The sequence below is a fragment of the Pterocles gutturalis genome, unplaced genomic scaffold (assembly GCF_000699245.1).
Source record: "Pterocles gutturalis isolate BGI_N339 unplaced genomic scaffold, ASM69924v1 scaffold11405, whole genome shotgun sequence".
NCBI classification, from domain to species: domain Eukaryota; kingdom Metazoa; phylum Chordata; class Aves; order Pterocliformes; family Pteroclidae; genus Pterocles; species Pterocles gutturalis.
In genome coordinates this window covers 17,825-43,894 of record NW_010140895.1, presented here as the reverse complement: position 1 = coordinate 43,894, position 26,070 = coordinate 17,825, and the positions used below count along the sequence as shown (strand labels likewise).

Here is a 26,070-nt window from a genome sequence, read left to right as displayed (position 1 = left end):
TCTGAACATTAGGACCTATTTCCATCCCTCACCTAAGCTTTACAAAGAAAAATCACTGACCCTGTTCTCCATTGATTTTTTCACTAGATTAAAGCTTTTCCATCGTGAATCAAACTCATGCTTGTGAGACCCTTGAAACTGTAAAACATCACTAATAATCTGTAGAAAGAAAAAGATGACAAATAGTGATTATTTTGTAAAACAAGTAATCTTGTCCTAGAGTATTACAAATTATAAGTATACCTTTATTATTAGAAACAAAGACTTGGTATCATCTTCTGAATTATCAAGTATATAGCCTGCAATGGGAAGAAAAGTAATTTATCATCAGACAGGAAAAGAGGTTTAAAAATTAACAATAATTTTACTTCTACAAAGCTTAAATTTAAGAATTATAGGCAAAGTAAACAAAACAAGTTTCTCATAAGATTATACTTTTAAGCACAACACAGTACTTTTTAGATAGAGAAGGGGTTAAACTTACGCAGCAATTTCCTTGTAACCCTTGCAATTGTTTCTCGATAATTCTCTCTTGAGAAATCTACAAAAAAATTAAACATTTTCTCTTTATTACACAAAAGCATAAAAAGCAGTTTATAGGTAAGTAAACCAGTGGAAAGCCAAAGCAGGCTATTCAGAAATAGCAATATGGACTATTTAAAAAATAACCACCTCTTTATATCTAAGGACACCACTCTCATAGGGCCTTTTTTTGTTTATCAAGGCAACAATATGTTTTTTACAGGTATATAACCTTCTTTATCTGCCTTGACAGTTGGCTTCCTTTCTAAGGACAGACTGAGGCAGATTATTTAGCATATAAAAACTGAGTAACACATTAAGCAAGGTAAAACAGAAAGTCAATAGAATATAGATTTTACATATCAGGTGATCAAACCAGTAAAAGACTGAAGCCTTATTCCCCTTCAACACATGGAGGGGAACAGACATTCCTGACCTAAACAACAAAAAAATGCAGAAGAAGAATCAATGATGCAAGCAGTCTCCTTGGAAAGTTTTAAACCAGAAAAATCTTAATTGCTGCAAAAGACCATTAAATAAACACCCACTCTCTATTACATACTATATGGCTACAAACTCACCTCTTGCAAACACATTTTAGAAATATTAAAGCTCCTAAAACAAAAAAATTATGGTCTCAAGAAGAACCTACTGTTTTTACAGCAGAAAAAAAAGAATGAAAACAAGACTTACAAACTGTCTGACTCAGGATCTACTTACCATATTCAACACCAGTGTACAGTTTTGTCTCTTCCAAAGACACCAGACTGGGCACCCTGCATGAAAAAAACCCAAGTATTACTATACATTATGGAAATCCTTGACTATGCAAGTTTCACTGACACTCAATTTTAATAAGGTAAATTTCATGACACTAATGCCAAGCACGTTTGGATTTACTAACAGTAAAATCTAACATTTATAAACCAACCATATTGATGGGTCAGAATGTTTGCTGAACAGAAGTACACTGTAAGGACACCCTGAACCCAGAATCTTGATTTCTCATTTAACAGAGCCTCGCTAGTTCTGTTAAACAGACAGAGATTTGGCCTTATTGTCAAAACTATGAACACACTCATCAAAACCAGTGTGGCTCTTAGTCATCTTAGTCCAGAAAGGACAAATTAACTTCACTGCTGAGGCAGAATCCTCTCCTGTCAAGTTGAACTAATAAAGCTTTTCTCACTTAAAAAGAAATGCACCCATTATCTACAGAACCACTATATGAAGTTCACTATTAAAAACTATACCAAAAAATAAACCCACACATTTTCCAAGATTTTGGTCAAATTTGTCAATCCAAAATATTTTAAGTGAATTCTTACTCTTTGTGGATTTGCTTTATATGGAACCATGCAAAAAGTACAGACTCTGGTATGACATCCCAGTGAATTTAAAAGACATAAGAACATATCCTACATATACTTCGGGGTTTTTTGTCTGAATGTGTATTTGTTTTGGTTTTGTTCTGTTGTTTGGTTTTTGGTTGGTTGTTTTTTGGTTTTTTTTTTTTGTTTTTTTTTTTTTTTAAACCTGCAATCTTGCCCCCTAAACATCAAGGTAGACAAATTCAAGCTTTCAAGGACAAAATACACCAGTGTATTATATTAAACAAATAGTATCAGCAAGTATTCCCTATGAAAATAAATCTACACATAAAATTGCATTGACAGTGTAATCAGAGCAAACAAAGCTAAATGTAACAGTGTGAATCTACTCCTATTACAAGTGCTAAAAACACATCAAAAACCAATATGGATCCCATATCTGAGGATACACTACCAGATACTAAAATAAACTTTCAGATTTCAAGCAACAGTAAACTTCTGGGTTTGCCCAGAAGGCAAAATAAAGGTCATTGTTCTCCTGTAAAAGAGAACACATCGAAACATGAGCACTATGATTACTGTGCTCATCAGAGGAAGGAATGCCAATCCCAAGAAAAAACTTGCTACCAAAAATTAAGTAAACAAACTGACTTTGCAACCCTTGTAACAGTCACATCCGCACCAACAGAAGTCAAACTGAAACGTCTTTTAATTGATCTGAACATCAAGAATTGGAGTCTTCATTTTCTTCATGGTATTTCTGGTAGCACTAACTTAACTTGAAAACAAGCCATTCCAGAATTTTTCCCTACTATTTTTTCTCCCAGAACTCAGCACTGGCATAGGTGATTAAGGTGGTACAACTGGCCACTAATACACTTTCCAAAATATCCAACATCAATCCAGTAGTTTGGTCCTGAGTAAACAAATTTATATAAAGCTTTTGTGGTCTCACACACTTGCTCTTTTAGAATCACTGACACAATTGACTTTGAAAGTGTTTGGTATGTATTTCTCCAAGACCAGATCTTTCCAGGTGGGAAGATACAGAGAGGGGATATTTCTGAAATTAACATCTGGAAAAAAAAAAAAGAGTGAACCTTCCCAACTCAAATACTATTACTTCTTAAAAAAAGAAAGGTAACAGATAACTCCAACAATCTCAGGCTGTTAGACATTAAGCAATTACTTTTTTTTGTACAGTATGCTGGATATTTTGAGAGGTAAACGAGATCACAGCAGCAAATCTTTCTACAGTATTTTATTTTTACCCTTAAATAGTTTTCCCTGATAGAAATACACAAATTAAGTTCATATAAGGCTTTCTGACCTATCAGGCAAGGAAAATTAAAGTGCAATTTCCCAGTTTTCTCTTGGGTCGTCTAGAGAAAGATTCCAAATCTTCATGCTTCCTTCCCGGTCCCAGCAAAATGGATTCAGCTGTTCTTTGCCAGCTAACCAAGTTCAGAACCAAATCTCTAATATTTAAAGCAACGGAAAAACAACACTCCAAGCTCTGCCTACACTTCAGGTTCCTGAGCAGAGAAGCAGACTCAACACATCGCACCCAGTAATCAAGAACTAGCCTGGTATAGTCCTTACACTCCCCGTGACATTACTACCCAGGCAGAACCATTTATTTCAACAAGGCTACTAACAGGATGAAAATGTTCAAAATGCAATAAAGTTTTCTAGCTGGCCCATAAACTAAGATCCATGCTAATAATATTCAGCATTATAAGTGTCAGCTGGTGAGACAGAGAAAATTGTTTTACTTCGGACACACAAAAGGAAGAGGCCTGAAATATTTTCCTTCAGTCCATACCGATAGCAAGATTCTCACAACAATGCTTCATGCAATGTATAAACAAGACTGTGCTTCATTCTATATCAACAGTTTTCAACACAGAAATTGCCAAGAAAATGCAAAATTACAGCTGGAACAGAAATCCCAATTAAACAGAACTTTGAAGAATTCATTCCCTTACGTGCGACAGTACAAAAACTAAAGCATCTTGATTTGAGAAAAATCGATGCACTATGTTTTTCAACTTCAAGACATTTTACGGAGCACTTTATTCAAGTCTCTGTGTACATATAGCTCAGTATATAAGTACAGTTCAGCCATCAGATAGAGCTTTTCAGAAACAAGTAACTTTTAGCATCACTACACTGAATAAATTGCAGAGGAAATTCTTCTAACTGCAAAAAAAACCCAACCCTGTGCTGTGTTATGACTAGATCAAGGGCTGCATCAACCTATTTTGATATAAGAGATTAAGAGACAACAGTCGGAAGGTGAACAAGGAGAAAACAGGGTTACTCACCGTGGAGGAGTAACTGTTTCCTTCTCTGTGTGCAGCTCCCCCAGCAGAGCTGGGAAGTTTCCTGGAGATGCCAAGAGAGGTTAGCTAGCCCTGCCCCTCAGCATACCATATCACATCCTTACACATTTAAAAGAAGTGGTCTTATCCTTGACCTGTCATCTGAACACCTTCAGTGCAAGGACATTAAAAAAAAAAGCTCCTACCAACGTCTGTATCAAAAATAGAACAATACCACATCCTAACTAACCATGCAGTATAAGAGGGAGATAAGAAAATGGATGTTCTGAGAGTAATCCTGGTTTTGCTTCTCTAAATCGGTTGCTTAGTGTTACCTCATTAATAAGTAGGCTGCAAGGAAGGGAAGGGGAGGGAAGGGGAACTCAACATCACTGAAAGACTTCTCAACCCTAGGAGAGCTTTATATTTAAATACTCTTCATTTGCACACCATTAGAGTCATTAGAACAAAAGATTGATATTACTTACAATTACAGCAGCCCCTTAAGAAAAAGGGTAGACTGTGCGGGCAGTAGCATTATGTATGCCTGCACACGTCTCACATGGCAGAGCAACCATTACATTGTGTTTCTGCAGGTGCAGAAAAAAATGGGTATTCATTTTTTCCCCAACTACATCAGGATAATTCACCTCAAATCTGACTCTATGGGTTTGAATACCTTAGTTCAGCCACAGAAAACTACTGTTGTCATACAGGATTGCTCATCACAATCTCTGGCAGCCTCCTAAACCCCTTTTTTCGCTGTCCCCTTATAACTATTCATTTTGCATTAAAAAAAGTAATTCACAGAACACACCTGAAATCGACAGTATCTCTACTAAAGATGAAGAACACTATGTGGAATAACAATATAAGTGAACCCTACTGAGTCACTAAATAGTTTTCTATTAGTTTGTTATGCATGGCACTTCCAAAGAGAATTCATTCATCCTCCAAAAGAGATGAAGCTTATATTCCTTGCGTCTTACAGGCTAAAAAAGTCAACACCAAGTGACATTTATTAAAGTTCTATTTCCTACTGAAATTTAAACATTCTTTTTAATTCTAAGTTTATTTGTGCATGGACTGTGCAGCACAAATTTTTTTCTATTGATTTGCCTATCAACTCCCTAAACACCTGCTCATGTATGAAACATTCACAGTAACACTAAGCATTTAAAATGCATTAGCTATTTTTTAATTAAGCTATGATGGGATTTTCGGAAGGATATATGTTATTTGGGTCATTCATGTAGTAAACACATGGGAATTTTATTCCCAAAATTGTGACGGAAAAAAAATAAATTGCAAACTACACATAAGAACTGCTTAGTCTCAGAAGAAGTTGGATCTTTATGAAACCTAAACCGTTTTTGCTCCGGTTCACTAAACAAGGAAATCACTGATGTGTACACACACCCACTGTATACTCTTTGGTGTACTAAGTGTACCCAAGTCAAGAGTTGGCCAATGTAACAACATGTTTTCTGTATTGAATTTATCAATTCTCAGTTCAGAGACTACCAGTCATCAAAAGATTAAAAAAGGAATAAGATAAACTAATGAATCAACATGAGAACATTAACCTAGATTGACAGGAGATTCAAGAAGGCTCACGCCAACGTATACATTTGTAGATAAACAGAAGTTCTGAAACCTTTACTCTAACCAGTATTTAGTAAGCCATGAAAATAAGGGCACGATTTGATTCTGTCTAACAAGGAGAACATACCAGACCAATGCTGGGGGATTTTATTCAGTTTCAGCTTTAACAAACAAATAATTTAAAAAAAAAAAAAAAAAAAGGAGGAAACCAACAGAAAAACTTTGTATATTAACTACTCAAGAAGCAAATCTATTTTCAATAGCTAATAAACAAAATAACAAACTGCTGAGATACAAACCAGACTATTCTTAACAAGGAGAAATGAAGAAAGACATTTTGAAATTATTGGGTACTCCCACATGTTTGACACTGAGGAACAAAAAAACCTGCAAGAGTCCATAGAAATGGACCAGGTGACTTCCCACCAAAACTTTTCTAGATGAAAAGTTTCTGTAAGGGAACAGTGTAAGAGATTTTTAAACACTATTCCTATAAAGTGATGTGGATGGATTGTAATATGCCATCTATAACCAAATAAAACAGAACCCTGGATTAACAGTACTATTACAGTAAAATGTAGTAGTCTCCACACTAGTCTTATATTTGCAACAGCTCCATTTGGCAACTGTAGAAGTAACTTCAAAAGAATTATAGCAACAACAGAACACCAAGCAGCAAATACTTCTCATGTTAGCAGAAAGCAGTCTCATGCATTCATCTCTGCAATTCATTTTAAAGCAGAAAGGTTTAGAATTTGACTCCAGATTCACTCATTTTCTTCTCCCAAAACAGTGCTCATAACTTTTGTTATATTCTCATTCCTCTAGAAGACTACCATGTTTATGTGGTATTGTGATTTAAAATTAATCCATCCAAAAAAACCCCAAACTTCCCATCTAGGACATGGGAATTTTATGCAACAACACAGGTCAACTATGACAACAAACAACAAAACAAGCATTTGGCCAGCTCATGACATCTGTGACATCAAGTCAATATGTAATTTTCATAACTAGTTTTCCCTATTACTTAACCAAAAAGCCACTCTTCCTCAGACTCTGTGAAGTCATCTTGTGTTGTAGTAGTCACTGTTATGACTGAGTCACTTCAATTAATGACCAAACCAGCTACAGGGGCCTCCCGCTAATGAAGAAAGCGGCTTTTCTCCCTTATTCCTGCCTCTGCCTTCCCCTGCCTGTCACCCAAGACTGAAGAGACCCCAACACCAAGGTCTGCAAATATCTGAGTAGCTTTCAGCTGTCAAACAGAAAAATCCCACGCGGTCAGGGAAAAAGCACCATGGTGGCAGGAGCGCACAGAATTCACAGTACTAACGGAGCCATCATATCCAGTTCACCATCCCGCTAAGCACAAAGTTTTCAAGTTCATTCTACCCACATATTTCTTCTTCAAATTACATAGCTCCAAGCCCTCCCCCATCTAGGTGACTTTCCTTTTATTCAGTGAGCAGGCTAGAGGATTATAAAGGAACTTATCATCTGCCTTGCTTGGCAAGAATCTTCAGGTATCATTAACCAGCAAGATGAAGGAAAATCAAGCAGTTACACCTACTCAGCTGTACTTCACAGCCAGGACAAATAACACAAATAACAGTGCTGTACTACACAGTGTGTGATTAACTATGGTTCATTAGAGTTAAGTGGTATAGGAGGTACCTGACAAGAAATCTTCTCCTGTACCAGTTTGTTTTAGAAGTATACACGTAGAATTTTTAACTCAAATGTATCAAGCTATTTACCAATACCTGCATTCAAAAATATTCCTCTACTGCCACTTTAGGACAGGGAATATCATCACCACTAGTGGTAAGTACTAACTGTGAATGCACAGTGCTTAAAGCAAGGGTGTTCTGGGTAACTGACTCAGTCACTTTCATGAAAGCCCTTCAGTTTCAAATTGGAGCGCTTTATGTGTACTCCCACTACATACAATGGGAACAGGCTTGGGAATGTGAACTGGTATCTTACCAAAAGAGTATCCCAGGAACTCACAGCACAATAACAATGAAAATAAAACTTCTTTTTCTGTCTTAATAGCAAGTTCAAAGACACCTCCTGCATTCAAACTGGATATAATTTTATGGGCATATGGTATAGAAAACAGTATTCACAGGACCCCGCTTAATATAATTTTTAAAATAAAAATATATCTCCCTCATTACAAATATTCCAGTTATTTCTTGGGGAAGGAAGAGGATGGAATAAGGCAAGGAAGAGATCTTCCTTCTTGGTATAGTCCCCTTCTATGACCCTTGCTTAAATACCCATTAAAACAGAATATATGTTTCATAAGAAGCATCACTAGAACAAACACCATCTATACTTAAGGATCTCCTTAAGTATTTAGTCCACCTCGCTAGGCCAAAGTACAATCCACTACACACAAACTCACTCTGCTTCCCTCACATTGTCTCCTTCAGTAAAAATCCATGTTCCGTTAGTGATAATTCAAATCATACAAAGAATGAGAACTAATGCTTAGTTAAAACTTCATTCAACATCAGCATGCAAATTCCAGAGTCCTGTGTAAAGTTACTGAAAAGATAAATTCCCTTAACTATGTTTTTAAAATGCTTTAATGTCAACGTAAAATGTTTGTACGTAAGACCTGCTTACAACAGTGGGTACAAGATCTTTCACCAATACACGTAAAGTCTGTCCAAAACCCGATGATGGACTCTTAATATCTGTAGACATTTAGTAAAATAACCTAATGAGTTCCAAAATTCACATTATGTGACAAAAGTCTGATTTTTATTTCTTTAGTAACAAATTGATTTCAGCATGTTCCCATGTAAATTGTACCTATTTAATAGAGCAGCACAGATAACCAACAGAATGAAGCAGATCTTCCATATAAGCACAAAAGTAATTTAGAAGTTGATTTTAGGCTACTGTCCTGATCTGTACATTAAGAATTTAACGACTTTGCCCAATCAGTATAAAAAAGATGATGCTGAATATCCCACACCAAAACAAAACCAGGGACAGTCTACATGAACACACTTTAACAACATCTGTAAATCACTCTTCTCCACAGGTGGTGAGGTTCGTTCTTCTACTAAATAAAGGTCCTTTACTGACAAACAGCCTAGGCAAAGGCACAGAACTGCTTACTCTTAGACAGGTGTTTCTTCCTTGACTAATAGATTACTATAACTACAACAGATTTTTTTTTGGTGGTGGTGTTTGAGACTTTTGGGCCAAGATAACCTTGTATTTTGAAGTTCAAGGCATCCAACACCAAAAATCCCTCCTTCCTTTGAAGGACCAACACCAAAAATCCCTCCTTCCTTTGAAGGACCAACACCAAAAATCCCTCCTTCCTTTGAAGGACCAACACCAGAAAATCTGTCCTTGAACCTGCGAGCCATATGAATTGCAAGTGTCTAGTGCTTGCTGCCTGACAGATGCCAGGGCAGAATTCAGACTGGATCAAGAAACAATGCTAATGTGATCCCTTGTTTTCCCAATACAAACCAGCACCACATTGCTGGTCCAGAAACAGTCAATGCCTCCTGAAAGGTGTTGGAGTCCTTATTTTAGAAAACAGTCATAATCAGCCTGAAGGCGCTGCACCGCCTCTTTAATTAAAAGATTACTTTGATTACTTCCCTGAATTTCTTACATAGCCAATGGTAAAAGATGGCCTCTACAAAGCTCTCCAGCTTAAAAAATGTTCTAATGTACACTCAAGAGAAGCCTCTCACACTGAAGCTAGGCAGCTGAAGTAATGGATTTGAGACTGTGCCAATGCTCCTTGTACTCTTAGTAGCTGACACCTTGGCAAAAAAAAAAAAATCTCAGCAACAACTTTATAGTCACCAAATACAAACTGCAGCCATAAACTTAACTGAAATCCTCCATATTTTAAACATTATATGTAACAACAGGAATACAGAGATCAAACTTGTAATTGCCTCTAACAATATTTCAACATTTTCTCGAAGAAGTCAAGGTTAAAGCAGCAATCCCATCTATTAAAAAATAGTCTGTTCTACTGTATGCTGGCACCAGTAGCCAGGTTCTTCTGTGACATTATTCAAAGCATTTGATCATTCACTTAATATTCTTTCATGTTTTAAGTACTCAAGTGTTTCTGTAAGTCAATTTCAAATTTCTGTATCTTTGTACTAATATGAGAGTTCCTTAAAAATAGCCACTAGAAGCAGTTGTGCGATAACAGTAATAAGCACTAAAAAACAGTACAATTGCTAAGAATGTTTGTAATATAAACAAAAAAAATTTACTTACAGATGAGCCACCTTTTCTCCTTTTAGAGGAGGCAGAACATTCCCAGAACCAATCAAGCAGTTATGCACTATAGCAAGACACTGCTGCACATCATCTCTTAAACAAAGAGGAAAACCTGATTACTCATCTGTTAAATGCTTGAAAACACACAAATGATAAATCACATTTTTTGGTAAAGTTTTATAAAAGCCCTTTTTTTTTTAGCTATATCACTTCTAAACACAAGAGGGAGCACTACAGAAATCAACCATTTTTTTATCCAACCTATTACAGAACTCCAACATTCATCTTTGTTTTCTGAAAAAACTTGTTTTGGAGATTTTTGGAGATTTTACATTCTGAAACAGTGAAGGAAACATCAGTATAATAAGATAAACTAATTTCAAAACAGACAGCTTTACCCCAGAAAATTGTTTAAGAATTTTATCTAAATCTCAGACGAAACCCATGGAATACTCTCTATTCCAAGGCCAAGAAAAGTCCTTCCCACCATGAACAGGATAAGGGAATACTTTATTTCTATGTGAATATTTTACAGTCTGAAGATAAATTATAACGCAACAATGCAAACAACTTTCTAATGTGTTATTTCAGAGAATCAAAGAATTCTTTTTAAAGCTGTCTCATCTCAAGTAGTAGCATTCAGTATATAGCTACAAATTTTGCCCTTTGTTCTCATCTTTGTGGTAAGCAGCTCCAATTTGTAAAATAACTCCTTTCAGCCCTCTTAAGAGGTTCCCTAACTGAAGAGCTCTAGGTACTTATGCATTACTCATCAACTCTCTAAATATGTGTGTTCAAAGACTGTTAGAATTTTTCATTTTATCTTTTGTAACAGCAAATCTTACTCTGAAGCTCCTAAATACATAAAAAAAATGTTTTATTTCTGACTATTACTTCATGGAATGCTGGGGAAAAAAAAAAGTAATTTGACAAGAAATCAAGCTCCAAAAATACTGCAGTTCAAGACAATACAAGGCTCACCTAGTATCCCATTTACTCACACCTGCTACTACCTCAGCAACTAATGGTATTCTGTACTCTCACAGCTTTGCTATCTTGTCTTCCAATTTAATTTGCAATTCATGCACTTGGCTGTATTCTCCCAAATCATCACCACTTATTTCTATTAGGTAGCACCGTGAAGCCTTGCCCAAATCAAAGTCCAATTCTGTCACAAATTGTCAGCTTTACATACAAGGTGTCAAAGAGAAAAAAAAACAAAAGAAGGAAAGAAACATATAAATGTATCAAAGACAAAGAGGAAACATGTCCTTTCTTCTTTTAGTCTAAGTATACTTTCTGACTGCAGATTGGTGGCATTGATTTGTCAAGCGTATAGTGCCTTTTCCAGACTAAAAAAAGGTGGGAACTTGGTCAGACAGGAAAACATTTCGGAGCTTGATACACCATGCCCTGCTTCACGTAGGGCTGTACTTCACAGCATGAGATAGTTGATGTTCATAGCATGTGACATTATGAGTATATATAGCTTCAAGGAAGTGAAGGTTTCACGTGAGAAATCAAGAATGTTCGAGATTTAATGCTTTAGCTATTTGATACTTGCAAACGCTTTAGCACATACTAAACTCTTTATTATCTTGTGCTAGGAAAATATCCTTATGAAGCCCTGGTTTCACACTAACAGAGTTTAACAAGATTGGGCAGCAGTTCCTATTTGCTATGCCACTGATTCTGCACTACCTCTTGTTTCAACACTGTCACTTTTTACAGGGACACACTATGTACTGAATCCATGTACTCAGAGGAAGGAAGGGGAGAGAGACAGATTTCCAAGCCAATCAGTCGTGTGTTCCACTTCATAGCTTAGGAACACAAATGGTTGTGTCAAAATAACAAGATAAAGAGTCTAGAGGAAGAGCTCTTTTACTGCTGACTACAGTTAAATGGAAACACAATTTGTGGCATGAATTAGAAATGGAATAGAATATGGAATAGAAAAGTCTTTATACCAACATTAAGTGTCTTAAGATTTTTTTTTCCCCAAGAGTGTTCTTGTTCAAAATAATGTGTTATCTATCTTATTAAATGCACTTCCAAGCTACGTGTACTTTTAAGAGTTAAAAATCTTTGAAATCTTGGAATAATATCAAAGACAGTGTAACATTATAGTATTTTACTCCTTAATTTTTGTAGTGCCAGTACGATTGGCAATAACTACTTAAAACAGATGTGTATGTATAAATGCATCTTCTCCATATCAGGTATCACCACTAACCTGGACATTTCTAGTTCTCCAGTTGCATAGTGCTCCAGTTTGGCAAGCTCAGGCTGAAGGAAAGTATCCAGCAAATAAAAAGCGAAGTTTATTTCCTCAGCTGAAGGAACATGCCACTGGATGTCCAAGTTCCACAGGTCACCTGGTTTACCCCAGTCCTATAGAAATAACAACATTTCTTATTAACCAAACTATGAAGCAAAATGTCTTTTGAAGAAATTAGCATTTAATATCATTAAAAAACCCCAAACACATGAACTAGCTACTGCGGTAAAACAGCTATCCTGACAATTTCGGGAAAAAACCCAAGAACACAATAAAACCAAACAGAAATCCCAAACCTACTGTAAGGTCTACATGTACTTGGAAAATAACACACACCTGAACAGACTAAAAGGAAAAGAACGATATTGGCCTAACTGAAATATAACTTTGTCATTCCTTTGGCTGGATACAAATTCAGAAATATTCTTAAGCACAACTCAATAGACAATATAAAAACTATACCATTTAATAACACTTTTCAGTTTTCGAACCACAATCAGGAAACCCAGTACTTTCATTTTAAAAATAAAAAAGTAAGCTAAATTTTAAGTTAGGCTTTCCATACAGTGCTAGATCATCCCATAACAAAAACAACTTTTTATATTTTGGCTTACAAAGAACTCAGACTTGCTGTAGAACTAACACCAATACGAAGTTTGTGCTTAGGACTACATTAATTAATAGATAAGCCTTTGCAGTCTTCACTTTCCATTTCCTGCCTTGGTCCAATTTTACGTGGTAATTTAAGATCACAAAACTTCACCATCTGTTCTTAAAATGCCTGACTGATCTCACTGGACAAAAAATACAAAGAACTACAGTAGTACGCTTACTCAATGTAGCCTATTACTTCTCCCCTTGGAAGAGCAGGCTAGTTCTCCTGAATATTACTTGAGAAAGTGACAGAACTGCAATTTTACACTGGGGCAGGGTAGGAAGCATGTAAGTGACAAACTCAAGCTTTTAATGGCAATTGAGTTGATATGATACACGCTTTCTAAAGCAGCCACTCGCGTATGGAACAGCAAAGTAATTGTGAACTTTTTCAATTTCAGAGGAGAAATTTAAAAAGTAATCTATTCTTCTGTTGGGGCATTTAACAAAGAAAAAAAATCTTAAATGAGTATCTGGTCCAACTTGATCTTCAGTTCATAAAACTGTAGTGGCTTTCAGTAACAAACATTAGATTGTCTGCAGTTGTAAAGTGATGGTAAAGAACACTTTTCAGCAAGATGCAGCTTTATATTCAAATAGGCCAGCTGAAAACTGGTGCACTGTTTATTTGTAATACTCGAAAGTTGACCTCAAAGTCTTAACAGCAGACTAGCATATTACTTTTGACAGTTTCAGTAATTTTTAATATTGCCAATTCTATTCGCTCAAGCTGAGTGTAGAATCATAGTTCATTTGTTATTCTGCCTACCTGTAAAACACCTTATCTCCTTTTTTGCAATTGTTTTGCACTGATGTACTCATTTTTCCATGCACTCTCCATTACTAGTTATATCCGATAACCACATTTACAGAACAGGACCAAGGAAAGGCTGCAGCTCTCATCCACAAAAGCAGATGAAATACTGAAGTTTGTCCCAATACAATGATGCTTCCTATGACTGGATATTTAAGTGAAAGTGAACAGCAAAATTCTCTTGCTAAACTCTAGACTTAACCGTTTATACTACTGTATGTCATGACAGCTGGGTCTCAATTAAACGCATCATATATTAAGAGATAAAGAAACATGAGCAGGCACTCTTTGCATTATCTTATTGTAGTCATGCCATCATTGCAAAAAACCTGTCATAAAAGACTAATGTCATGCCATAAAGCTATTCAAAAGTCAGTATTCATTTTTTGCTATCAATATAATTTTAAGTAACTTGTAATTTGATGTATGTTTCAAAGCCCAAAGCATCCTTCAATTACACTTTCCACTGCTGCTACGTATGTTCAGAAATCTCCAAATAAAAACAAATAATACAGTGTATGATTGTTTTTTAAAAAAATAAAGTAAAATCCTCTAATCCTAAATAAATTAAAATCCTTGCCTTGATAGGAAAGTATTCAGAAAGAGGCTTGTCAAAGCCACCTGGCACACTGCAGTACTCTGTGGGGTAGATAAGTGTAGCAGAACGAAGAAGATGGTGCAGTAGGTTACAAGACAGAATGTAACCCTGCTTACAGGTTAAATGTAGGGTTCGCTGCAGTATCTTCCCAAGCTGCTCCCTGTATGGTAGCAACTTCTTTCCATCCACTCGAGTGATCTAATAGGAAGAGACAAACATTTCAAAGGTGAACATAACTGATTTTGTTCTAGAGGATTAAAGAGAGGGTTGCACCACTCAACCAATCCTGTACCAGGTTTCATTCTGTACGTCACACTGAATTTGAATTTAAGACTGAACTCAAACATGAACCACCACTTCTATTACTGTTGGAAAAGTTTAAGTAACACATAAGAACTGTGCTATACATTGCTTCTTGATGCAGTTCAAAATTTTCTGGCAACACTCAGATACATTTTGAGACTCATTTTAAATGATTTATCTTTACCAAAAGCATCTTATGTTTTTGCCGGTATGCGTCCCTCTTCTTTCTCTCTCAATAACTGCATTAAATGCTTTAATTTTTACACATACAACCATATGTTTATTTTCTTCAAACAGCAGCCACTTATGTCCCATTTAAAATTAGGTAAGAAAAATGAAGCTATGCAATGTCATTCATACGTTTACTTTGTCTTAACAGCAGAAGGTTTTTTTCTTCTTCTTCTTTCAGGGGCATTAAACAGGATTCAATGACAAACATGCATGGGGAGAACATTCTTTGCAATACCTCTGACAAAAGCTGAAGATTCCACAGTAGCTCCTTATCTAGTTCTTCATCATGTAATACATCATCATCTAGAGGAACAAGTGATAAGCGCTGCTGTAACTATGCTGCAGTTAAGTTTTCCAAACAAGATAAATCATAAACCAGATGTTTACACCCTAAAAGTTTACTCCCAACCCTTCTATTGCAACGTTCCAATTTTTATTGCACCCATGTCCAACTGGAAGTTACTTTAGCTAATTTAACATCTTGAATGTTTTTCAAGAAATGGAGTAATGTCCGGAGACTGCCACTTATTTAAAACAGCATGCTCTTGTAGCTTTACATAGAGTTCAGTCTTGAAATTACACATAAATAGTTGTAGGTTTGTTTTTTTAGAAGAAATAACAGAGGGAATTAATTTCCCATCATTGAAACGAAGTTGTGGAAAACACATAGAATTTTTAAATATTATTTTCATGTTTAACAAAATTCAACCCAAAACAAAGCAATAACACTATAAATCTTATAAACGTACTGACTGTGAGGTGAGTTATAACATTGCAGCAATGTGGTACAAACAGCTTCAAGGATTCCTCAGGGCGGCACTGGAAACAGAATCATAAAGAGCCCATTTTAAAAAAACATGCCTTACGGAACTCAGTGCACACATTGATAAAAATCTTGTAGCAACAGTATTGAAAAAGAGAATAGATGGTATCTCAACTCCAGTTCAATCTAGAGTGAGCCTGACTTCATGATTCTTAACCATTCAGTAAAACCTGTATCAAATGTAACATAAATGCAAGAAAATACTTTGTGAATTAACCTCTTGAAATATTGCTTTATGCAACCATCCAATTCTAGAAGACATAAGAACTACCTGTATTCACAAGAAAAATTAAAAATCTTACATAAGCAAAAGTAGTACTACTGGCTCTATTTTTCTTTTTTAAACTAAAGATCAAGTAAAGTCAGAGCATTTTCTCTCACTTTTACTGCAGCTCGGCACATATCGGCAACCATTCGACCAGCAACTCTTGTCTCAAATATATTTGAAACAGCAAAGTTAAAAACCTTCTCCAAGGCAACCTAAAAATAAATGAATACAAAAAGACAGAGGTTACTTTTTTAAAGAAAGAAAACTAGGTATCATCAAATGTGTCACAGAAGGCAGCATCTGTATACAATATTTTCTTCTTTTAACACAGACTACAAAGATGATTCACATTAAAAAATCAGAAGAAAGAGAGAGCAATTCTGTAGAATGCCTAAAGCTCAGTAAAACGTAACTACCATCACAATTAAAGCTCACAACATTATAGAAAAGAAATATTAAACACTCAGGTGAATAGTAACTGCTCAGGAAAAAAATCCTACATGTTATCAGTACATGGTATCAGTAAAGCCAAGGCACCCCTCAGTTAATAAATAAATAGGGAATTAACTATGAACTGTTTAAGTGGTCAGCACGTTTTAAAGCATCTTATTACCATCCAATACCTTGCAAGACAAGCTGAACTATATACAGTGTAGATCACATATGATTAATAATGAACAATCAGGAAAAAATACAAATTAAATACTTAAAGCCAACAAAGAATTAACTTAAGACACTAACCAAAAGATTCTAGACAAAACCATTACGAAGCATCCAATGCAATGGTTCAAAACGTACAAAACCTAACATCTCCAAATATATACATAATGTAATGTAAACAGATTAAAATATGTCAGCCCAACCTGCAAGGAAAGAATCTGTCCATGTCACAACATGGATTCTCCAAACCCCTCCCTCAGAGTTATTTTAATTTAGGTAATTTTTCTGATCCCATTAGCCACATGGCTCTTTGAAGAGCTTCCTTCACCCAGTTGAAGAAGCAGTAGGAAGAGGGAGAGAAAAGGAAAGCAGGGGATTGGACAGGTTAGCCTTACTGAACAAGAAGACAGAAAAATCACAGCCTAAATGATAAAGTGTTAAAATAAGCCGTTAGAATGACCTGTCCTAAGAGAGCATCAAGAACCTAAGAGCTCTATACTGATGTACACAAAACCATAAAGCAAATTGAAATGAAGTCCTAAACTTCCCCCCACAGCCCTTTCCTTGGTTATTAAATGTGAAAGTTCGAAACAGGATAATGAAGGAAGACTCTAAATGCACTAGTCATTCACAGAAAATAAGGCCTCTTAAAGTCAGATGGAAAGCCCATGTTCTACATACCTTAAAGATATCCTTTGAGCACTGAGTGAGGATTGTACTGAAAGTAGAAGAGAGACCTAATTCCACTAGACTCTCTAGATGAGTCATCTTCTCCGTTTCAGTCTCCTCTCTGGTTTGTTCTAGTGTGCTGCTCTCTATAAGTCCAAAACATCTACACAAATACAATAAATACAATGTTAGTAAGCAGAACTTGAAAAAGTTTCATTAACTTCTTCATGCCAAGCTTTCACCTATCCTTAGCTTACTTACCTATCCATAAATTGCAGTACAAAATCCTCAAATTCAGCAGTTGCAGAGCACAATTCTCTTTCCACCTACAGTTTTCCAATGCAAAAGCAAAAAAGGTTGTCTTTTCTTAAGGAAACATAACATAAATTTTATTTCTTATATTAACTACTTCAAAACCACAATTTTTACATGATATAGACTACAGTGCATTTCCTGAGTACACTACCTGAAATTATTATTACATTTTCTTTACACTGTCTTATCAAATTTCCTGCCCTGGATGTCTAGCCAAATAAACTCTCAGGGTGAAATCAGGTTTGCCTCCATGGATACAACCTTTGGCCTTACTACTGATCCTCCTTTCCAGCAGGTCAGTGACTGCCAACTGCCGTGGCAGACTTGGCTCTGCTGGCATATTTACATTAAACGCTCAGTGTACAAACTCCTCTTAATTTTTTGAGTGCTGCAGCTCTGGGGCAATGAAATGAACCCTCTTCCAGTAGCTGAGAATTGAGAATCTGTGCAATCTGTAGCTACTAGCTGTTCTGAGCTACAAGAACAGTCTTCTAGCAGTGGATGAGACATTTTACATGGCAGTTGCATCTACTGTAGCAAACACTGTTGCTACCTTATTTGTAGTACACTTCACATAGCTTTACTATTTGTACTTGAACTGCTGTATCTAAATCAAAAGCCTAGTGGTAAGTAGAGAAACAGAAAAACTATTTCCCATTCTCTCCTGTATTTTTAGCTATGTGAAAAACAAAAGGACAAAGTATTAGAGCAATGTTGAAGAAATTGAGTGCAAGGAGGTCTTAAACTAGAGATGTATACGATCAGCACTCCAAAGCAAACAGGTGGGATGACAGCATCTAATAACACAGGGCAGCAAAGGATAAAACACAGGAGAGGAAGATGAGGCTCGCTATCTAATGTTACTGTCTCTTGATTGGAAGAGATTAACAAGCATATGAAGAGAGAGAAACAGAATCTTAATCAGAAAAGAGAAGCATGACTGCAGGAACACTTTAAAAAGGAGCGATTGTTTTGAAATTATTTCCTGCAGGAGGAAAACAGCCCCAAAAAGTTACAAGAGTGCATTAGTTTTCTGAAAAATAAATAAAAAACAGGTTTATGAAGGGTTTTGGTTTTGTGGTTTGTGGGGTTTTTTGTTTTGTTTGGTTTTGTTGATGGTTTTTTCCTTTTTTAATCACATACTAAATTTTCAACAACTGGAGACCGAATTCCTTCCAGGGTCTCCCAGACACTCAATTAGTTACCTTCCACCTCACTCTCAGCTGGACTAGTTTTAAACTAGAAACGTGGTATACACATCTTACAACAACACTGTAGTTATCTACTTTTTTTTTGTTTTTATTTATTGTTACCTTAATGGTTTGTGGTGACAAGAAGTTTCAAAAATGTAATGGTAACAAAGCTGCTATTTTATTAGACTCAGAAAAATGTAGATGGCAAAAGACTTTTGGATACCACATAGTCCAACTTTCTACTCAAAATAGGGCAAGCTCAGAGTCAAACCACACTACACAGGGCATTATGCAGCTGAGTTTCAACATTAAAATATCGAACTGTTTGAATTTAACATTATGTCTACAAGAACCTATCACTAAGAAGCGATGTAAAGAATACACAGACAATTTGCACACTAATCTCAGCTCTACCATGCTGAACAGAAGCAAAGGTGATCCACATCTTCGTCTTTTTGCTGTATTTTTAATGCAGTTTTACATATACCAACAAGAGTGGCAAACCTGTTACAGTTCTGAAGAGATTATTACATTGCTAGAAATTAAACTGAAAACTAGGTTACAGTTTTTGTTTTATAACTGCACAACACTTACCTCCGAAAGATCATCTCTTTCTTGCAATACAGATGAACAATCCACTAAAGGCACCAAAGTAGAAAATGTTGCAATGAACTGGAATGTAATCTGTTGAGAGTTGTAAACAGCTCTTTAAGTTTTACTGTATTCTACAAATTAAAAAGCTTTTGCAATTAAGGCACAGGAGCTAAAGCAAATCAGTACATTAAAAAAAAATCCAGAGTCTAATTATTCCACCCAAAACTTCAGTAGTTATTTCTGATTTCATGTATAAAACCTAATAGCCAGTACTGTCCAAAAACCCATCAATTTTCGGAGTAAAGTAACTCCTACTTTTTGCTGAACTTCAAAGTTACAAAAACCCTATAATGTTTACATTGTTTCAATAGTCAATTAATATGAATTCCCAAAGATGGGGGCTTTTAGGATCGAATTTAATGAAAATCTAATGATAAAGGTTTTCCTATTGATTTTAAAAGACTAGGAATATTGATAGGAGCTTTGGAACATCTATTTTATCTTGTTTTTTAAATTTGCCCAAAAAGTCACTACAATGCTTATCGCAATCTGGTGTTAGAGATTCATTTGGTACTACCTGACAAGCCAAAAGCACTATTGTAAGCTAGCGGCTTGTAATATTAACTTTTTACAAATAAAACTGTGCAGGAACAAAACCAGGCTAAGAACTTCTGGAAACATGAGTTACTTGCTTTCATACAAATACAAAAAAAAGCCTTCTGAGTGAAAAAGTTGGGTAACTTCTAAAAAAGTAAGATTTATACACTCACCATACATTTGCTGAAGTCATTTGGATCCACCCCAGGCAATGCTCTCATCAGTAGAGGTAGCATGTGTGTTGGACCTTCAGGAAACCACTTCCCCCCAGATACCAGACTACGGGCTACTCCAATTACACAGCTTAAAGTAGCTGTGAGCTGATGAGGTTCTGTCAATGTCTCAAGTGCAGGATAGGTTCTATAAAATTGAAAAGCAGTCATATTACAAACAATAATGTTTCTAAAGTCCTCAAAGAAAATACAAAGTGGATTGCACATGTTATTTTCTACAGGAAGGGTACAAAATTTCTGCAAGAAAAATGCAAGCTAATAAATGGTTCCAAATTTTACTTATAATCCTTTTTCCCATAGACTTAACATTGCTCTGTTAGAACATGTTCCTTTCATTTGATCAGTCCTACCCCCAACAAATTCAGGATTAAACAATTTGCTACCAGCTGCAGCACAGGAATTAATAACTGCACAGGCTCCTAGATTCAAAGCTATGATCTTCTTGTTTGAACTTTAAGCTAATGCAAGCTGTGTACTGGAAAAGTGTAAGGTTCTTCTGGCAAGCATCAAAACTTGCCTTGACCACCTCTAAATAAATAAGGCAGAAATTACTTAATGTTACACTGAAGTCCATACCTTTTTCACAAAAACCTGTGAAATTACTGTGATTTTTTTAAACCTTTTTTTTTTTCACTCAGTACTTTTTAGCAAACTGCCTGACCCTTCCTACTGTTATCAACAACCTACAGTTCAAACTGAAGTCATAGGGCTACCCCTGCCCTGTGTCATTCAAAGCACAAAGGACTTACATCTACTCAACAAAATGAATTTGCAACTGCAGCCAAGGCAAACATACCAGTAATAGTTTGAGCTTCTGAGCAGACGTTCAGTCTGCTCTCAAAACAGAAAAAGTAGTCATACCCAATGCAGGAGTCCATTGCTGTCCTTCTTAGAACAGTTATGCTTGAAATATTTTCATATAACAGCAGATTTATCAAGTTTTTACAAACAGTTGAGTCAGTAAGGTATGGAACTCAAAAGACTGCATTGGAGGGGGAAAATAAATGGGGACTTAGAAGAAAACTTTTCACTGGGGCAGGAAGGAGTTACATTTTTTTTCTGGAATTTCAGGAACCAAGGCATTAGTAATAGCACAAAAAAGGTATTTTACATGTGCACGTATGTTAGTGATTTGCTTATGAAGTCAGAAGTAATTTTAAACAATCTGTAACTGTAACACACTCTGACACAAAATAGAAACATAAACCATATGCTCATTACTACACATATTTGTCCCAATTGAAAGCTAGTGAGAAAGTACAAGTGGCTCAGGAATAAAGTGTGCAACATTGGTTGTTTCAACTGATCCACCTGCTACCTGATACAAAATGCAAACCATCTGAGGACTCCTCTAAATTAACTGCACAAGCTACGAACAGCTCCCAGAACTATTCCATTTGACAGATGATAAAAAAAACAAAGTCCTCCTTCGCTCCCTGTCCTGACTTGGGTGATTGCACAGGGTGTGTATTAGCAGCTCCTCTCACTGCAAGCATCATTCGCAGCAAGGAAATTGCTTATCATTAAATATGTCTGCTTTGCATATTTATTTGTTGGGAAGGGAACAGGGAAGTTGTAATGTTTCTTCAGAACTTACTTCTCAAGTACAGGTGGAATTACTAATTCAGGACGCATCAGTGCAAGGTTCTGCAGGGCTTGGGCAGCCTCGAGGCTTCCAGTTTTACTAAACATGGCCAGAAGAACAGGTTGAATAATGCATTCTACAAAGTCTGTAACATCCTGATCAGTAAGTTTATGACTATCAGGCACAGGAGTTAACCAAGTCATTTTCTTGTAGCGCTCACGATGCAGCCTTCTGACAACACCACTGGGTAACCGCTGAAGTAGTTTCATCAGTTTGTTCTGTTGAATATACAAGAAATGCTATTCAGTTACACAGCACTAGCAGAATCTGAGCTCCTACGTATACAACAGACAATAAGCCACTGTCTTGAAATTACACAACTGCAACGCAAGAAAACTCAGAAGAGCTCTAAAATACAATGTTCACAATCTGTCATTAAATTTCAGTTCCCAAAACATGAGCAATTAAGCAGTATGCCTTATGATTTAAAGAAATCCTAACAAATACATACAAAGGATATAGTCAAGAAGCAAGATCACTTACCAGTAATTAAGACATCTTTGACAGCATTCTCTGCACATTCACATGTGAGCAAACATCCTGTTCTAGAACAAGTCAGCTCCTTTGGCACTGCTTCGACCAACCTTGCTATTTTAATCTGTACTTTCTAACAGTTATCACAGGAAGATTCTTACATTCTTTAGCAGAAGACTCCACTAGCTACATCACCAAAAAGTCATGCGTCATCAAACTAGATATGCATTAAAAATCTTTTTTCCTTGGTTAATCAGAACTACATTTTGCTAACTTGGAGACAGTAGGTCAGTAATATGAAAGCTACATCACACCAGTAATAATGATGCTGTATATCACCCTCCTTTACAGTGATGACTTCTTCCTAGCTATACATGGATTAGATGTCTAGTTTTGGACTTCTAAACTGCACTTCGATTAGGTATCTGAACAGCACTTCCATTACCTGTGGTTCTGACATCTGAATAAAAGTATGATTTGAATGACAGTACAATCACCTATCTTGAAAATTAAAGCCTCAAAGTATTACACAACCAACAATTTGGCTGTCAGAGCATACAGTGTATCTTTCAATGTGTTTGATTTGACAGGTTTGACCATTGAAATTACAGCCAAAGTTATTGTCATGACATGCAAAAACTCACCAGCCAGCGCCCGTTATTTGAAGGATGGTAAAAAGAGGCAATACTGTTGAACAATCCAGACAAGTGCTTCTGCACTAATTTACTTGGTCCACCCTGTAAAAAATAAACCACATAATTTCATTACACGGAATAAGTTAAAATGAACAGGTAACACAGCAGTCAAAGGTACAAGTGAGCACTCTCACTTACCACAGCAATACCTCAAAGCATGAAATCACATCTGCAAATGCCCTCCCATTCCCACCCTCAGCTCAGCAATAAGTAGCAAGTTTTTTCCATCTGATCTGATGAAGTTCACCAAGAAGAGTCATTCAGTTGTTCAACAGGTCCCAAGTGTGTATCCACAGCGGCACTCGTAGCTGCCTGTTCATTTCCAGAATGCCACATACAGCAACTGTGAAAGAAACCTTTCTGTCCACATTCCAAACCGACGGTGAAAAAAATGTACTTATACATTGTACAATACAAAACTTGGGCAAAAGATAGCTGAAAACCATGCTTCTGGGGTGAGCTAAACAGAACAGGCATTAATTTTAAATACATACTTGCTTAAAGCTTCGCATTAGCTTTTGTTTCACTTTATGGAAAAGTTACTAACCATCATGGCTGTGATCCACATTACCGCATGTCCTACATCATAAGCATTTGTTAAGAATCTTGGAACAACAACTTGATTGCTTCCCACAGGAAGATTTAAACTCCTCAAAATTCTGGTAAAAATCTGAAAAAAGAAAAAGCCCATAAAACTGCCATAAATTAATTTTCTAATCAAAAGGTGTTTGGCGGTTTTGGTTTTTTAAAAACAAACTAACTGCTATGAACATCTTTAAAAAAAAAATCTGTAAGCTGAAAGATTCAAAGGTCATATAAACCATTTATCAAAAGAATATAATTAAGGACCATTTCCACAAAAACATGGGATTAGTTATACAATCAGACAGTACTTGTATAGTAAGGTACATTATTGCTTTGGTTTGGAGTCAGGTGATAACAGTAACAACTTACAATGCCGTCTGTTACAAAAGGATGGCTCACAGTTAAACTTAAGTCTTCAAATGAATGCTCCTAATTTGAAAAACTGGGCCACTGCAGTGTAAGACCCATATGGGGAATACGAATTATTCTTAGCACAGTAACACTGAAGCCTTATCTTAAACTAAACATTACATTTTCATAAAATGAAAATATCACCTTTGGTACATACAGATCCCAGTCTATGTACCCGATGTTGTCAGTGGCCAAGCGAGCAAAAAGATTTACTAGATGCTGAAAACAACCATAAAAAAAAAATTCATTAGAATATACTTACATTAAAAAAAATGCACAAACCCCTCAACCTACTTTACAGATGCAAAATAAAAGCTACCCATGGCACTAAAGCACTTGTAAAGGGAGATTTCACTCTATCAGATGCCACCAATACCTTATTTCATAATGCATCTGAATTCCTACCTTCAGAAGTCCAACTCATTACTCACCTGAGCACTCACAAAGCAGTGAATTATGATCTAAGTTCTGGGGGAGGCAGTCTGTCAGAATATACACCCCATCTCTTCACCTTTTTTTTTTAAATGTAAAGATGTATTAATAGTACTTTTAGAAGGTATACTCACTCTCTCCCTTTCCCCATGCTCTGTGAATTAACATGAAAGGCAGAATGCATTCACCATCATTTTAATTCTCAACCATTTAAGATGTTTTATTACCAAAACAACTCTGAAGACTGGTAGGTGAACAACAAACTTATACTTGAGCTACATGATGTCAAAGACTTTAGCTTTTGCTAGGAAATATTTTTTCCCCTTTTGAGCAGCTTTGAGCTTTTTCTCCTTTTTGAACAGCTTCCACAGATCAGAACACTCCGGGTAGTAACCTACAGAAAGACACCTGTACTAAGCGAGTCCTTCAAATGCTACCACTATTTTATCAACTGGGCATGGCAGACTACTCATCTCTACAGCAAAGGTTTGGAACAAACTCCAGGTGACAGAAGAGAGATTCCCCAGCAAACCCACAACACAACTTAAGCAAAGCAAATATCTTGCAATATAAGAGGCTCTAGGTTCAGCAATTTCATCAACTTCTCTAACAGAAACCTGTTACCTACTTCCATAGCCTTTGCATAGAGGACTATTTGGATGAGTTACCGGAAAATGTAAGCTTTGGTTTGTACACATCTGGGCTTGTAAAGGTCACAGGCATTAGCCGTCAGATGGGATGGCAGTATGTGCCTATCTATGAAGAATTAGATAGTCCATTGCCAGAAGACACTCTCACAAGTCCAAAAGGGAACCAAGAGATGTCCTCAGGAAAGATGGTTATCAGGACTAAACAAAAAGGAGATGAAGTTTCACTCTCATATCCTGATTGTGAGAAAGCACATAATCCATCAATGCTCCTTTTATGACCTTGCCTAAATAGGGAAATACCTATCAGGTCTCCAAGAGCCTTGATACTTCTAGCATTATCTTGAAGCTATGGCAAAGCCAAAAGGAAGTGTGTTAAATAATCCTGCCTAATTCAGAGACAGATATTCAAAGAGCAGTTCACCTCTCGGTCTGAAAAACATGAGAGCTTTGGAAAAAACAAATTCAATTCTAGACAGTCACATCTGACACTACCTGAATACAAGTGTTACATCTTCTTATATGTTCTACCTTTATTGTTTGATACTAGGAAATACCCACTGAAGAAAACCTTCCCCTGCGCAAAGGCAATTGATTCTATGGCTCCCCTTCAAACAGCAAATCAAAGTCCTGCCAAAGCAAGCTGAGAAAAAGCTTGCAGCATATAGAGACTCAAATTGAATTGTATAGTCACAACTCACATGTCTAATTATCTGCATCCAAGCTTGAGGAAATGAACAACCTTGCCCTTAAGAAGTGGACAAAACAGCAAAGGAAACAAGAACTGCAAGCGTTGGAGAAAAAAAAAAAATTGTTTGGGCCTTCTGAGCTAACCGTCAGAATACTGTGGAAGAGGGAAAAAATACCAGATCATTTTTTGAAAGAGTG

The 26,070-nt window shown here is 36.3% G+C and overlaps 1 protein-coding gene across 1 annotated transcript in view; it reads right to left on the bottom strand.

The window, feature by feature from the left end:
• Nucleotides 1–26,070, bottom strand: part of PSME4 (proteasome (prosome, macropain) activator subunit 4) — a gene marked incomplete at its 3' end in the record, with an annotated part of 48,314 nt that overhangs the window by 11,474 nt on the left and 10,770 nt on the right. The window contains exons 6-23 of the mRNA XM_010083840.1: nucleotides 24,248–24,322; nucleotides 23,655–23,777; nucleotides 23,057–23,149; nucleotides 21,891–22,156; nucleotides 20,234–20,420; nucleotides 19,464–19,553; nucleotides 17,623–17,687; nucleotides 17,374–17,524; nucleotides 16,146–16,244; nucleotides 15,691–15,760; nucleotides 15,177–15,244; nucleotides 14,390–14,605; nucleotides 12,297–12,454; nucleotides 10,058–10,153; nucleotides 1,243–1,298; nucleotides 485–541; nucleotides 244–299; nucleotides 61–159 (exon numbers count right to left, since the gene is read on the bottom strand). Coding sequence (XP_010082142.1) covers nucleotides 61–159; nucleotides 244–299; nucleotides 485–541; nucleotides 1,243–1,298; nucleotides 10,058–10,153; nucleotides 12,297–12,454; nucleotides 14,390–14,605; nucleotides 15,177–15,244; nucleotides 15,691–15,760; nucleotides 16,146–16,244; nucleotides 17,374–17,524; nucleotides 17,623–17,687; nucleotides 19,464–19,553; nucleotides 20,234–20,420; nucleotides 21,891–22,156; nucleotides 23,057–23,149; nucleotides 23,655–23,777; nucleotides 24,248–24,322 — 2,025 coding nt within the window. The remainder of the gene's footprint in view (nucleotides 1–60; nucleotides 160–243; nucleotides 300–484; nucleotides 542–1,242; nucleotides 1,299–10,057; nucleotides 10,154–12,296; nucleotides 12,455–14,389; nucleotides 14,606–15,176; nucleotides 15,245–15,690; nucleotides 15,761–16,145; nucleotides 16,245–17,373; nucleotides 17,525–17,622; nucleotides 17,688–19,463; nucleotides 19,554–20,233; nucleotides 20,421–21,890; nucleotides 22,157–23,056; nucleotides 23,150–23,654; nucleotides 23,778–24,247; nucleotides 24,323–26,070) is intronic.